Consider the following 15,259-nt stretch of genomic DNA (forward strand, 5'->3'; position numbering starts at 1 on the left):
TGGGCAAATCAGATATGCCCATTCCATCTCACCCCTCAAAAGGGATTAAAACATATATATTTCTCTTTTCGTCTAAATCTGTCTCTATCTCTCTCTATCTCTCTCTCTCTCTCTGATTCTCCAAACTCTTGAAATAAATATTAATAGTCAAAGTCAGGCTCAGCCCCTCGACACTAAACCCAATTTCTACGGAGCCTCCTGTTGATCCTTCCCCCCCTCTCCAACGTCGACTCTCACTCTCACTCTCACTCCTCCTCTTTTTCCCCCAACTCTTCCTCGGATCATGCATCCGCTGCGTTTCCGATCATAGTCTGTCTTTCGTTGACCTTTCGACATCACTTCCCCTGAACCCCCCTCCCCTCCGGGCACACCTCCGGTCGCCGCAAAACTTCCAGTCTCCGCCATGAACGGGGATCTCAGCCTGTCCCAGGCTTTAGGAGGGCTTCGGATAGCCAATCCAGATGATTCGCCTCTTCCAACGGAGAATGTGTCCCCTGGGTCAACAGGCTCCAGCCCATTCGGATTGCAGGACGGTTCGGTATCAACACAACACCATCTCGCACATGACGAACACCCCTCTACTTTTCCTCCCGCGCCCATCGAAGTCCCTGTGACAGACGATCGCCAGACTTCATACCCTCAAACCTCCCCGGAGATACCACCACTGCCATCAGGACCATACCAGCCGTACTCGGCTCCTCTCTCCTCACCTCCGAATCCCAACCGGCCCCTTTCCTCCGTATACATGAATAGCTCGGCAACATCGGTCCTACCACGTGATAACACATATCGCATTAGAACCGATTCCGGTGCTTCATCCGCATCTGTGTCTCAGGCGCGGTTAGACGCACGAGGAGGCTCCTCGGCATTACATGCCGGTGTTTTAGCACGCGACAACTCTCACAGCGACCGATCCTACCGGACCGCGCAGATCCCGGGGAACGGCCCGGCGGTGATGCGACAGTCGTCTCGAGCTCAAGCAAGAACTAGCGGCGCGTCTCAGATGCCGCGAACGTCCTATATGGCAGAAAACGGCCCAATGGCCAGTAGTGAGGAATGGCAAGAGCGTGGCGCTGCGGTCTCTGTGAGACAGGAGGTAGATGCAAACGGCCAAACTGTCTCCCGTTATATCAAGAAGGGTGTCCGAGACTTTTCGTTTGGGAATACTCTCGGTGAAGGCTCTTACAGTACGGTCGTCTTTGCAACGGACCGACAGACTTTGAAGGAATACGCGATTAAGATCCTTGACAAACGCCACATTATCAAGGAGAGAAAAGTTAAATACGTGAACATTGAGAAGGATACACTCAACCGCCTGACCGATCACCCAGGTATTGTGCGGCTATATTACACCTTCCAGGATGAGCAGTCGCTCTATTTCGTGCTGGACTTGTGCAAAGGAGGAGAATTGCTCGGTGTTCTCAAACGGATGACCACATTTGACGAGGAGTGTACAAGATTCTACGGCGCCCAGATCCTTGACACGATAGACTATATGCACAAGCGCGGTGTCATCCACCGAGACCTGAAGCCGGAAAATGTGTTGCTTGACAGCGGGATGTATGTCAAGATCACTGATTTTGGAACGGCAAAGATTCTCAAGACTCCGCGAATTGATCCCAGTTCAAATGGCATTCTTCCCCTTGACTCGGCAGACCTTACACAGGAAGAGCGGGCGAGCTCTTTCGTCGGCACTGCAGAGTATGTCAGCCCTGAGCTGTTGACAGACAAAAACGCATGCAAGGCCAGTGACCTTTGGGCTTTTGGCTGCATCATATACCAGCTCTTAGCCGGTCGTCCACCGTTCAAGGCTGGAAACGAGTATCAAACTTTCCAGAAAATTGTGGCACTCGACTACGAGTTCCCAATTGGATTTCCTACTGTGGCGCGTGATCTTGTCGAACGTCTGCTTGTCCTAGATCCTGCTCGGCGTCTTCAGATCGAACACATCAAAAATCATGAATTCTTTGAGGGTATCACATGGGGTCCAGATCTATGGAAACAGAAGGCACCTCGTTTGAAGGCCTATGTACCTCCTGCACGCGACCCTATCAAGCTCAATGAGAGTAAAAACGGGGAGGGTCTACCTCCAGTCATCTCCACTGCCCCCTCAAACGCACCAAGTGCCAGTTCCCGCCACCTTCCTCGGGTGGTGACGGAGCTACCCCCGCCGAGTCAGCTCGATATCGAATGGTCACCGGTACTAAGCAAATCCAACGAGCGGATTTTGAAGTTAGGTAACTTGGTTGTCCTCTCTTCCGCTGCCTCACACAGTCCGACATCCAAGAACAGCAGTGGTGAGATTGAGGCACCCAGGAAGTTCTCTCGTTTCTTCTCGGGAAGCACCACAAAGAAACGACAGCGGTTGGTGATGGTCACATCATCTGCACGGGTCATTCTAGCCGCATCAGGTGGTGATGATAAGAAGATCAAGCTTGAGATTTCGTTGCTTGCCCCCGGGACAAGTTACCGAAGTACGACGGATTCTAAAGGAATTTCATCCTGGATTGTGGATACGGTATGTAGTTCATCCTTTATCAGTCAACAGGACCCCTCTAACGAAACCCACAGAGAGATAAACATTACGTCTTCGAGGATCCCAAGCCATCATCAAGCAACATCGGCGCCACAGCAGTCCAGGTACAAGAATGGCTAGATGCATTGGACAGATCCCGGGAGATGGCATCACAGCAACAAAGCGCAGGCTACTCTGACGATGCATTCCGTGACCTCTCCTCTGGTTTCCCTAGTCCCGCCAATACACTAGACCGCACCTCCGACATGCAGAACGACGATAGAGGCCCACCATCATCGGGTCGGAATCACCTGGTGAAGCAGCAGACTACCGACACCGAGTCAACGAAAGGAAGGAAACGATTCAGCAAGCGTCATTCGAAGAATGGCCTCGCTGCAGTGTTCTAATGATATTGAACAAGAACTATGCATCTTGCAATCCATCTACCCACCGTGCTAAATTGCCTTTCATTGTTGTCGGTATCAAGCCGACTTTTCTATACTACCTGCCTCCTTGCCTCGCCACCTCGCCATCTCATCATTTGAATACAGACTATCCCCTCCACTCGTCTCCTCGTCTCACTTTCTTCTTTTCTCTTCCATGCGCGGGCATTCGCACAAAGATGGGATGTCATCCCAGCATATCGGTTCTCCTACCTTTTGCATATTCTGTGACAAGCGTGTTCTTCTGTTTGTTTACGTTTTTGGGGAAACATGTTTCTTGCATTTAGATTTGGAAGGGAGCATGCGCATACTTTGTTCCTTCATTGCCTGATGGTTTATTTCAGAATACCGCTTTTCCTTGTCGTTTGCTATGTCGTCCGCTGCTATATATCCCTGATTTGGTCTGAAGCATCACAACATCGAGAATTTTTCTGTCCTCATTTCATTTCTTTGTTCCACTGTTCCTGGTAATTATCAGGTTTTCTTGAGGCTTGTGTTGATTGTCCTTGAAAAATATGAAATCAAGGCTGTTTATACACCCGCATCCTCATCTCTTTCTCTTATATCTCCTGGTGTTTTCTTTTTAGGCCAAATTCGGGCAAAAGAGTACTTTTCTTGGATATCTTCACTTTTCTTGTGTTTATTTTCTACCTCTTTATTTTCTACCTCGACTTCCCCGCTTCCTTACAGTGGCATCTTGGTTTGACCTCATTTTCATTGTGATTTTCCTCTACTTGCTTCACCCTTGCCTCTCCTCTTAGTATACACTTCCCCGTCTCTTTTTATTTGTCTTGTGCTACTTCTTTCTTTGCTCTAGGTCGAGAGATATTATACCCGATTTTCCTATTCGCAACTCATTATTCTACCGTGTCCCTACAATCGTTCACATATGTTGAAATTCACAATGATATACTGCGTATTCCAAGTGAAGTGATCGCAAACAATGTACTAATTGACAGGTATATATAGGTAGGTAGGTACAAGCAAACATTACTCATAAAAGGCGAGATTATATCTCCGTTATTTCCCCCAAATTAAATGAACAACCAATCGAGGCGCGAATTATCCAGCTCCTCGATCCAGTCAAACTCAAGATCGTAATCATTATCATCATAATCCTGCTCATCAAAAACATTCCGATCACGGCGTTTGAGATCCTGTTTCTTCCACATGAGACGCAGGACCCACGCAGCATTGCGCACATTAACACTCATCAGAGCCTCGTAGAGCGAACCGAGTTTGTCAAGGATAAGAGCCCGCTGCGAAGGGCGACATTCCGCGCCAGCGATAAAAGTGGGCCAGATGAGGCATTTGAAGTGAGGGTCCGAAGGGGGGATGAGGCAGATTTGCGTGACGAGGTTTGTGGCGATGAGTCTGTGGTCTAGCGGGAGGCCGATGTCTGTCCAAGGGGGTGAGAAGCCTTTTCTGGGACGTGAGAGGACGCGACTTGTGTAGAGGTAGACGGCGTCTTGGTAGGAGGTTGCGAGTGCGAGGCGGTAGTTTAAATTTGGGAGGAAGAAGACCTTTTGCATTTCTTGGCTCCAAGCTATTGGGTCGAAGTTTCGGATTCCTTGGAGGAGGCTTGCGAATGCGTCTAGGGTGAGGGGTTGACCGGGTTGGATTGGATTTGGCAGCGCTGTTGGTTGGGGGATTACGACGGTGACTTCGGGGTCTGGGTACCAGAGGGCATGGACGAAGAAAATTACTTCTAGGAGATAGGCTGGACATCCGACCCAATAGTTTTCTTCAAGGCGTTTGAGGACCGCTGGGTCCATGGATGAGGAGTAGAACGGCCTTGAAAGCGCGCCTGGGCGAGCTAGTGTTGATCCCATGATTTCCATTCTGTTATGGTCAGCAAGAACTTTTTCGCTATAAGCAGAGACCTGGATCTTACATTAAACACCCGTCAAGGGCAAAAGCGTCCAAGTCGTCGAGGATTCCTTGTCCTGGACCATTTTCAGGTCGGTCCCTGAGAAGCTTCTTCGCACCTTCGATATGATGATTCCAGGCCCCGCTGCCAGATTCGAATATGTCTAGGAAGGCAAGCAAGACGATAGCAGCTATGGTCCTGCCGTCCTTCTGCATCGCTGGGTTATTGAGGTCCATAGACAATTGGCGAAGGGCGCGCTGCTTGTACTCTAAGAAATGATGATATGCCTGCGAAGTGGGTTTTCGAGAACCTGCTGGCGCAACGATATCTTCAATCTCCTCTACTGACAAGTTCGAATCTGCCATCGATAGGTTGCCGTATGACCATGGTAGGACAGATGAGTCTGATTCCGATACAAGGGAGTAATGAAGGGCTCCAAGAGCAGCGATGCTGCTAGCGAGAACAGGAGAATGGTTGACCAGCGCAGTAAGATCACGGAAGGTATTTTTGTGTTGAGAGTAAAGCGCAAAGTCGTTCACCATATATTGATTGTCTTGCGAGTAATTGTCAGCAGAGCCACGGTTAACGCATCGGGGAAGTCTCACAGTGATGCACGTAGTACCTTGAGAAACGGCTGAGATCTTTGAGCAGTGGATCGACCAGTCCCCATGGCGTTGGAGTATAGTCGACGGGAGGAGTACTTCGAGGAACATGAACAACTGCGTTGTCCTGTTCCTCAGTCGAATTGACCCCTGAGTGCCATATTTCTCCTCCAAATGTTGGAGTTTCCATCTCAAAAGCCCATCCATCGGTCTCCGGACTAGGTTGACTCCGTTGACTCCCGGAGCTGTGCGATTCCCCGTCGGTTGAGGATTCGGCGATAGAGAAAAAGCCGAATCCGATGCTCGCCGCAGTTGAATCGTATGTGCTGGACGCCCCGGTAGCTGACTGGCGTTTTGGCTTGCTAGACGGTATTTCCACGTCGTCAAAGCTGCGGCCCATCATCTTTCCTCGGCTAGCCACACCACCCTTGACCCAAACAAGCGGTTTCTGGTACCCCAGACATTCTTTCCCCGCATCTCGACACTTCCGGCAGGTGGGTTGGCCGTTGTCGCAGATGATGCGACGTCGTCGACAGGTATAGCAACCTTTGGTCATTCTCTAGGCCTGAGAGAAAGGTAGTTCCTTAACTGGATAGCGAAGAAGCGAGCCACTTGTGAATTTTGTTTGGCGCCACTCGCCATCGTTGGCTATGGTCAGGATTCGGCGGGATGTTGACAAAGCCACGCGACCATTTCTAGTCGTCTAAGAAGTGGCTGTGTCGAGAAATATCATACAAGTTATAAAACAAGTAAATCCGTCATGCTCCACGCGCTCGGGATGATTCAGAAAGCTTCACTCGCGGAGCCCGCGGGGAGGATGACTAAGAAAATCTTCTGATGATCGAGACCCCAGGACCGGACTTCTTCCATCTCAATCTTCGACTTGCTTATTCCATATCAGCTGCACTTGCAATCCCATGGTCGAGCATTACAAAACTGCAAGATGGCTTTGAATCTCTTGCTCCGAAGTATGGAGGTATGTTGTTTTTGCTATCGCCACTCCGATCTTCACTGACATTGTTTCATCTTAGATATGGCTCACCGTTCGAGTACGTTGCTCCGACCTTGGCATGCTTGCGCTTGACTTTAAATTCTAATCTCATCCACACAGCTCCTTCGAAGTCCGATCTTCCATCGCATGGTGGGCCGAGTTCATCAGAAAGTTCAACATATCAGGTACGGGGTGCCTCCGGAGGAGCAGGGAGGCACCAAACTCGAGGGACAAGGTATGCTTCGAGCTAACGTTCGGTGAAATGCCATGTCTGACCTGTTCTGATTAGATTTCCCCTACAAGAAATTCCTTAGCCATTTCAAGGAAGAGCTGAAGGACCAGATGAAGGGGAACCCGCGGAACAAATTTTAATACCCTGGCGCGCTTGATTGATAAGGAAACTGATGATACCCACACTGAATATGACACATAGCACATACTGTTTTTTTTATCTTTCGCAAGTTTGGATTTTTGCTTCCTGTCATAGGTTTGGCGCTTGTGTCAACACCGGGTATACAGTGGGATACATTTCCGCACCCCCTGGGATGCATCCCTTGTTTCACCCGGAGAGTGAACTTGATTTGAATCATTGAATTGCCCCTTCTACTATTTCCAGCTGTTTATACTGTCAGGCTGGGATCTAATAACTGGGACATATATATATGAAGTTTCGAGATCGACCTCAAGGGTGCGCCGCGGGATTGTTACGTTGGACATAATTTGGCTCCAAAGACGAAGACCCGTCAAATTACCATCTTTTATGTATTACTGCTAATTTTACGCCACACAACGAAAGGTTATTAGCTCAGTGCAAACGAACAGAAAGAGTACAAGCGCGAAGCATTCTTTCACTTCGGACCATTTTTACTAGTCTAACCTCACCCCCAAATATAAAAGCAAGCCGATCATGCTGAGGCCGAACCGTTCCTCAATCTCTGCAACCTCCGAGGAGACACATTCAATCGTGTCCACATAACTCGAAGCCGGACCATCTCAACCAACTCCTTTTTCACCCTAGCCAGAACCTTTTGAGAGACGATTGCTCTGGCGGGCCTCCAGAAGGCCTTCTGTAGTTCCCGGGGGTTAGATCGCATGAACATGACCTCAACCACTTCCAGCTTTGTGTCACTCGGGCTCTGACTCTGAACCCGCTCCCATTTCTTTTCGATGTTGGTGAATGCAACGAACTTGCGTCTACCAACGCGCTCGGTGTCGAGCCATTTTAGCTGGGTTTCGTTGCCGAAGAACTTCACAGAAAGCATCTTTGCAATGATATTCAGATGATCTTCGTTACCGTACTCGTAGGAGGCATCGGTATTAGCATTGATGTTCTTGATTATTACATCAGATAGACTAGTTCACGTTAGTATTCTTCGCAAGTTTTGGTGGAGTGCACATCATTTGGAATGGTACTTACTGGACGACAACATGTGTAACATTCGTGAAATCGTAGTTCTTGAATCGGCCTTCGCATTGAATATCAAGGTTGGGAAGTGAGGCTGTGATGACTTCGGGATAAGAGCGCGTCTCGGCCATGTTTTTTGAGGTTTGAGGTGATGGGATTTGGTTATCAAGGGGTTGATCGAGTAAACTAGGCGTAGAATGGAGAATATGCTAAACGCTTTGAATGATGAATGCCAAACGCTGAATGTGCTGTAGATATGCTTGGTAGAGCTGTGTATTATGAAAGTTGTATTCAAGGCTGTTGATGTCAAAAATGAAATGACAAACAGGAAGAAGAGATGACTTTGAGATCAGAGCCACTGAGGAGCAAAAAGAAAGAACAAAGGAAGAAAGATCTCCATCTCATGCCAGCAGGGCCTCGAGAACAAGAGACTCTATTCTCGGGGAAATAAAGAGATCATTGATCAAGCAAAGTAAACTATTCGTACTTCATTGCGTGGCTATTATGGGCGTTTGCCTTTTGTTGCCAATTTGCAAGGAATCAAAGCTTCCACTTGCTTTGACCACAAAGCAAGATTCAAAAGTGAGGTCTTTGCTCAACCTTCTATTTATGCAGCCGGCAAGAGATATCCTAGAGACAGAGGCTCCCCTTCTATTATGTTACTCCCTTTGTTGTCGATATCTCAACATAGGCACACCAGAGAGCTTCTTGCTGATCGCCCCGCTCTCGATATGGCAACTGAAGAAAATTCTTTGCATCTATAATGCTTTATAGGTCCTAGGTATAGCGAGTCGGCGGTGGCTTTAATCTCACAAAAGTAATATCCGAACAACCTCAAGATTTTCAGATACCCTTGCCAAAGGCTGGACCATTATCCCGCTTACTCAATACATAGTAAAAATAATACTGTATCCCACTATCAACATTGAAACGACCTAGATGAAACAGCCTAGATGTGGAGAAGATGTGGGCGGATGCGACGGGTATAAGGAAAGTGGCCATGTAAGGTGAGGGCGCCACGGTTTCACTGTGGAATATGTGGAATAAGAGGGAAAGACTTATATCGAATAATCATAAATAGTAATACTTCATGGAATTGAACTTACAATGCTCCGTCATTTGCCTCATTTGCCTCATATCTATATTCGTACGTAGTACGGAGTACATGCAAATGAGATCGGTCTATGGACGCCTAGGAACGGGGATCAATACATAGCCACTCATCTTTGCTCCGGAAGCGTGCAATGTCATCGTAGAATGTCGTTAACCGTGTGAATTCCCGAGGACCTCCCGAGCCATGGAGGCCTGACCTGAATGACAGGTAAGACCCAAAAATGTTCCAGAACAGGCGGGAACGCCGAAACCTAGGAGGCTGTCAGCGGCACGCCCCATGGACCAATTAGGGCTAGGGGCAAAAGGGCTAATCCAATTTTTAGGCCTCCGGCTGTGTCGGCTTTTTTTTTAAAATGAGAGTTGAAAGGGTGGCCAGGTACCCAAGGGATTAGCGTGACATGAGACAGCATGGGAAAATCCCTGCCACGTTGTGTGTAGGAAGATGTCAACCCTTTAGGCGACTTGAACTAGACATTTATGCAGTATGTCATACGGGCTTAATGCCAATATGGAAGATCAGAGGCAGATCATAGGCGTGCTAAATATCTAAATATGGAGCGGGAAGCGAGGGGTACGTCGTCACCTAGGTTCGCAGGTTCAGCCCACATGTTCAGAGTTTTTTCTCTAATACATATATCTCCATGAGTACATGTTGAGTACATACATGTGATTGAATCATGAACCGATTACATCCCTAACCATTCTATTCTACTTTATTCAATGATATTCTTGTAAAATCTCAAAATAAAACATTTCCCCAATCGGTCAAATGTCCAGACCCAGTTTTAACGTGTTTTCTATTGAAGTGATAGCCAATCAGAATGGCAGATGCCCCGGCGCTTGTATTTAGTCTGAGACTCAGAACCCAATTAGGACTAGTGCCTCCCAAAGTTCGGGACAAACACTGCCCAAACGTTCACTTTCTCGCTTTGACTCCTTTTTCATTTCCTGCTTATTTCTCTTTATTCTTGACTTCGGGTCAAATTCTTTCGTTACTTTGTACACATTCGTTATCACCATGCGTCTCTCCAACCTCTCGTTCTTCGTCCAGGCTCTACTGTTGACTGCGGTCGCAGCCCAGAGTGCTGGTGTTTCCAACCCCGTGCAGGATGTCACAACTGATACCACTTCATCCTCCACCTCCGTGCCTGAAACCACATCGACTACATCCTCCACATCATCTTCAGAGACTACTTCTGAGGAATCAACTACTAAAGCCGACCCTACTACCACCACGACTTCTTCTTCCTCCAGCGAGCCTACAACCGATCCCGCCACCACCGATCCTACCACCTCACCCGAGCCCTCGTCCACTCCGGAGCCTACCGTCACTTCAACCACTTCTAAGAAGACTGACCCCGCCTCTAAGACAAGTACCGAGGGCGATAACACCACTTCGTCCAAGACCACCACCACCCAGACCCCCGTCGTGAAGACCATCACCTCCTACGCGACCAGCGATGGATCCACCATCGCCAACGTGATGACTACCACCTCCACCCCCGCCAGCGAGCCCTCTCTTAATGGCGACAAGGGCTCCGGCTCTAGCGGCGTGTCTTCTTCGGACAAGAAGATCATCATCGGTGTCGTCGTGGGTGTCGGTGGTGCCATCCTTATCGGTGCCGTGGGCTTGGTCTTCTGGAGAATCCACAAGAAGCGCAGTGAGCAATATGGCGATGAGGACGATCTCATGGGCGGCACTGCTGTCGGCTCCGGTCCTCGCGAGAAGGCCCCCAGCCCGGCCGGCAACACCCCCTTCAAGAACACACTAGACCAGTATCACAACCCTGGTCCTGTCAACGCGGCATCTAACTTCTAAGTGTAATGCGTTGACTCGACACTCGTCAAAGTGTAAATCTTGTACGATCTTCATGCTTTTCTCAGGCGCTCTGGACAGGATATGCGAGGTCAACGGTTGCGTTTGTTTATTCGGTTGCAAATTTGCTTTTTCTTTTCGGGCGTTTTCACACCCAGTCTCTCCCTTCATAGGTTGAACATCTGCGCATCCATTTGAGCGATTTTTCCTTTCTCTGCAACCACCACATTCCTTTGTTTCGCAATCGCGATTCTCGATCCCTGCGCGACTGACAAAAATACGGCACTACTTTTTTGTTATGCCTGTTATCTCTTTTTTTTTTTGATTCCCCGTATCTAGGCGCCTAGTGTTGTTTTGTGGTGAACTCCATTATGCCTTGACCAATATTCTATTCTTGTACCTTTTGCAGCATCAGACGTCACAGATTGTATAGTGTTGATAGACGCGTGCTGCAAAAAGGTCCCTTCTATCTTGATCCGCTCCGATCTGTATGTATGTAATTAAAGACAAATGGAATCCAAGTGAAACAATCCACAGTTCTATACTATATCGTACCAAACTATGGTGTATCGGAGTAGATTAAGATCGACATCAGATCTCGATCCGAAGTATGTATCCACGTGGAATTGATCCACGTGACGCATTCCAGCCCTCGGAGATGGATGCTGAGCGTCTTTCACCTAAGCAGTTGTTCACACAGCATTCTTCACTATCGGTCCTCAACGAAGGGCGTCATAAATGTGACGATCGATCTTGCTCCTCCGGCTAGGAGGTATAGGTAAGCTCCATACGTATATCAAGGAGTGCGGGGCATTTCCAAGGTTGGGTGTCTTATGGTTGACTGGATACAGTAGATTGAATCTTTGTCTAAATCAACACTGAGCTGTTGGACGAGAGACGAATTCATGAGAGGATCGAACGTTCATCAGCTTACTATAGGACTTTAAAGTACGTAGGTCAGACACGTACGATATGATAATACTAGTTCGGAGACCCAGAACGTTATACAGATCAGATCTAATTAGAGAGTACCCAACGGATCTACAAGATGCTCACGGCATAATACTCCCCGCGAAGACAAGCTCCTACAGTGAGAATCTCATTCTATATCTCCTGGAAGTGCTGGCTTCCTTAAGATAGTACTCTAGGGGAGTTTATCTATATCTACTTGTTGATGGTATAATTTAATCTAATCAGCATCATAACTAACTAGTATTCAGGTCAACGGATAAAATTAAGTTGTTGGAGCGGAAATTTGTCGACTTCAACACCTATAAGGCGGATGGATACAATGCATAGTTATGCGAGGATCACTACCAATAACATCTACTTTACTGGCTCTGTCAACTGAAGAATGATTTAGAACAAGAAGCGCAGCTAGTGAGGACTTCCTATTAAATGTGAGTGTCGACTATCTGGATTATATATAGGCACATGAATCTACATCGTATGTTCTCTCCCCCAAATTCTCCTCCGCTTTCAAACCGCTACATTTAGCCCACGGGGCTTTTGCAAGGATTCCAGTGTTCTTGGGAGGCTGACAAGTAAGCGCCAAAGGATCAGCGCATCGACTGCCAAGAGATCCGCTGCAACCACACACCATAGAATGGCCTCTTAAAACCATCGCCCCCAAACCAGCCAAGCAAAACCCGAATTACTCCACAACATCCCCAATTGGCCAAGGCAAACTGTCGTTTGAAGCCCACCCTCAAGCAGACAGATCTCAAATCTCACAAAATCTATCTCGTCTAAATCCCGCCGTGTTGCTGGCTCGGGATGAGGAACCCTTCCCTTCTTCCTCCTAAAGGATGGCCGCAATCAGCCAACGCAAACGCTCTAATCTGCCAAAGATGCAAAGATTCAAATCATGGCAAATGATGTCATTAAGGTGCATAGTGACTTTGGACTTATGTTAGCCTGCAACGGCATAAGCCGACACAAAGCAAGCGTATAATGAAACCCTTAACGTATGCCAAGATATATAACTTGCTTCAATACATACGAGACTAATTCCCGAAACATCTCAAAGTCACATCCAATTCACTTTTCCACAATCTAGAAACAATGGTTCAACTCAAACCATCCACGCTCGCCCTTGGCCTCTCTCTACTCGTTTCTTCCACTCTCGCAAAGAATGGCGAACTCTCCTCCGACCTTGTAGGCTGCAAAGAGGTCTCATGTCCCGTGGAAGGTTCCGATGACCGCTGCACAGTGGGAGACGATGTCTTCCTTGGTATCGGGCTCTCCCGCATCCCCGACGTTCCCTCGTCTCTCGAGGGATTCTCCCTCGTGAAAGGCGTCAATGTATCTACCAGCTTTGACGGCAGCAACTCGGTCACACGTCCTTTCAAGTCAGTCTACTACCTCGGCACACCCCCGGACATAGAGGCCAAGGACTTATCCGGCTGTGTTGTTGTCTTCCACGATCCCCCGTCGGGGTCATTCAACGGGTCGACAGTGGAAGGCTCAAACACTGGAGATGAAACCCGCGCTGGGACCGGTACCTGTTTCGATATCATTGGCAAGACATGCATTGAAAAGGTCACGGAGAAGGCCACGAAATCAGTCAAAGAGGCCGGTGGAAACTGCACAACGCTTGAGCGGGAATTGAAGAGGTTTTCTCTTGATGAGTGCGATGGATTCGCGGGTGCAGGTGGCAAGCTTGGGAATTTCAGCGTCAAGGCGCTTGATGATCTTGTTGCGGTTAAGAACTCCACTAACTGCTGGCCTATTAAGCCTAAGTCTGATCAGCTGGTTGAGATTGAGAGTTTCATTGCTCTGGTAAGTGGAGTTCCGTTCATGTCCCACATACGCAATCGTTAATATATGCTATAGAGAGACTACACAATTAACGCTCTGGTTGAGGAGGCCTGGAAGATTACACCGGTCCTCACTGTTTTCACTGGGAAAGGCAACAGCAGTCTTGTCGACGAAACTGTTTCTCAGCTGACATGTATGAAAGTCGTCACTCACCTGGAACCTCCCGCCTCGGGTAAGAATTCTGCGGTGGCTGTTAAGGTAAGCGGGTTTGCTGCTGGTGTTGCGGTACTAGCTGGAATTTTTGCATTCTTGTAGATTATTGAATGGATTGAAATAGGCAAATTCAAAAGCGTATTATATGTTAATTGGATCGGAATATCAAAAGTGTATCAAGTGTTAATTGGATCGGAATATCATTCATCAAATCTACAATGCAAGGGGTAAAACGCGCTAAATTAGCGCGACTTGGACGTGTCTGCAACTTTATCTCTTTGACCTCTGGAGTAAACCAATTACCTTATTCATTCTCGCGTATAGTTTACTTTAGATCTAGGGAAATCACCAAATCAGACCCCAAACACCAAAAGCCCAACTGACGCAACCGACATCCGCATCCGACCTACGGATCCAGACCCAACTCCAACATAAATCCACACCTTCACAATGTTCGCCACGCAATCACCCCAGACACCCTTCCGCAAACCCCACTACATTCCCACCCACTCCTCCCCTCTCGGCAGATACACCATGTCCCCAACGCACGACCCAAGCGCGTCGCAACGCGCCACACCGAACCTCTTCACCAATGCACCCCCAATCTTCAACATCCAAACCGAACCAATCATCCGCCATACCCAGAACAATCAATCCCCAATCGCAATGAACTTTAACGCGTCCGCCTCAACAACACCAACCTCAAACGCATTCTCCTCAAACCTCTTCTTCACAACCCAACCAACCTCCCCCAGCTCCCCAACACGCCAAAAACCAAAATACGAAGCCCGCTACGCTTCCATCGCAAATCCCCTCAAAGACACAGCGAGTCTTGCGCGCTCGAAAACGCGCAAGATGTTTCTTAATCGCGTGCGTCATGAGCGTGACGATGGACGGTTTGAGGCGCGTGGGGAGCAGATGATGCGCATGGAACATCTTGCTGATCGGAGACGGTGGGAGGAGAGTATGGCGCGTGATGGGGAGGGGGTTATTGGGGGGTTTGAGGGGGATGAAGATGATATGCTTCCTGGTATGTTTGTCTTCTTCTTTCTTATAGTTGTTTGAATTGGGTTGATGGACATTGCTGACTGCTTTTGGTAGATGATGCTGATGCTCTTGATGAATTCATATCCCAAGAGGAAGCTATGGAGATGGCGTTGAGAGAGACGCAAAGTGGGGTTCCTGGGAGGGTTGAGCATTTGCGGTCTAATGGGCCTGGCGTGTCGTTTAGTGACGACGAATACGATGATATCTTCATGGGATTGTCCGAGTCTCGAGAGAATCAGTCTCACTCCCAGTCGCAGGACATGGATATGTCCTGAGTGGGCTACTGGTTGGGTGTTCATTTTTCTTTTGCGATGCATTGCACTGGGCGGCGTTTTGATTCCATTTGGGTTGAGCGAGATGGGCCGGATATATACATGAAGTAAATAAGGGTATATGGACATGGGTTGCGCATATGTACAGTACAGAGATGGACGATGTATGACAAAACAAGCAAGCCTGGACATCAAGGCAATATCTTTCAAGC

General features: G+C 48.2%; 7 protein-coding genes across 7 annotated transcripts; 5 read left to right on the forward strand and 2 right to left on the reverse strand.

The window, feature by feature from the left end:
• Nucleotides 1–403: 403 nt before the first annotated feature.
• N7447_001031 (PDPK1 family serine/threonine-protein kinase) lies at nucleotides 404–2,922 on the forward strand (the record flags this gene model as incomplete). Its single annotated transcript, XM_057225307.1, has 2 exons — nucleotides 404–2,518; nucleotides 2,572–2,922. 2 exons carry the CDS (start codon nucleotides 404–406, stop codon nucleotides 2,920–2,922), a joined length of 2,466 nt encoding a protein of 821 aa, XP_057089323.1.
• A 1,070-nt stretch (nucleotides 2,923–3,992) lies between these two features.
• N7447_001032 (Zn(II)2Cys6 transcription factor) lies at nucleotides 3,993–5,986 on the reverse strand (the record flags this gene model as incomplete). The annotated part of the gene is made up of 3 exons (XM_057225308.1): nucleotides 3,993–4,800; nucleotides 4,853–5,381; nucleotides 5,434–5,986. 3 exons carry the CDS (start codon nucleotides 5,984–5,986, stop codon nucleotides 3,993–3,995), a joined length of 1,890 nt encoding a protein of 629 aa, XP_057089324.1.
• A 387-nt stretch (nucleotides 5,987–6,373) lies between these two features.
• N7447_001033 (uncharacterized protein) lies at nucleotides 6,374–6,793 on the forward strand (the record flags this gene model as incomplete). The annotated part of the gene is made up of 4 exons (XM_057225309.1): nucleotides 6,374–6,406; nucleotides 6,462–6,479; nucleotides 6,542–6,656; nucleotides 6,711–6,793. The coding sequence occupies 4 exons, from the start codon at nucleotides 6,374–6,376 to the stop codon at nucleotides 6,791–6,793; spliced, it is 249 nt and encodes an 82-aa protein (XP_057089325.1).
• A 533-nt stretch (nucleotides 6,794–7,326) lies between these two features.
• Nucleotides 7,327–7,957, reverse strand: N7447_001034 (uncharacterized protein; the record flags this gene model as incomplete). The annotated part of the gene is made up of 2 exons (XM_057225310.1): nucleotides 7,327–7,774; nucleotides 7,839–7,957. 2 exons carry the CDS (start codon nucleotides 7,955–7,957, stop codon nucleotides 7,327–7,329), a joined length of 567 nt encoding a protein of 188 aa, XP_057089326.1.
• Nucleotides 7,958–9,957: 2,000 nt separating this feature from the next.
• Nucleotides 9,958–10,758, forward strand: midA (putative cell wall protein; the record flags this gene model as incomplete). Its single annotated transcript, XM_057225311.1, has 1 exon — nucleotides 9,958–10,758. The coding sequence occupies one exon, from the start codon at nucleotides 9,958–9,960 to the stop codon at nucleotides 10,756–10,758; it is 801 nt and encodes a 266-aa protein (XP_057089327.1).
• A 2,061-nt stretch (nucleotides 10,759–12,819) lies between these two features.
• On the forward strand, nucleotides 12,820–13,830 carry N7447_001036 (uncharacterized protein; the record flags this gene model as incomplete). Its single annotated transcript, XM_057225312.1, has 2 exons — nucleotides 12,820–13,536; nucleotides 13,591–13,830. 2 exons carry the CDS (start codon nucleotides 12,820–12,822, stop codon nucleotides 13,828–13,830), a joined length of 957 nt encoding a protein of 318 aa, XP_057089328.1.
• Nucleotides 13,831–14,178: 348 nt separating this feature from the next.
• On the forward strand, nucleotides 14,179–15,050 carry N7447_001037 (uncharacterized protein; the record flags this gene model as incomplete). The annotated part of the gene is made up of 2 exons (XM_057225313.1): nucleotides 14,179–14,758; nucleotides 14,830–15,050. 2 exons carry the CDS (start codon nucleotides 14,179–14,181, stop codon nucleotides 15,048–15,050), a joined length of 801 nt encoding a protein of 266 aa, XP_057089329.1.
• Between the last annotated feature and the right edge of the window lie 209 nt (nucleotides 15,051–15,259).

This window comes from Penicillium robsamsonii, assembly GCF_028829455.1.
Source record: "Penicillium robsamsonii strain IBT 29466 chromosome Unknown utg000001l_segment0_segment0, whole genome shotgun sequence".
NCBI classification, from domain to species: domain Eukaryota; kingdom Fungi; phylum Ascomycota; class Eurotiomycetes; order Eurotiales; family Aspergillaceae; genus Penicillium; species Penicillium robsamsonii.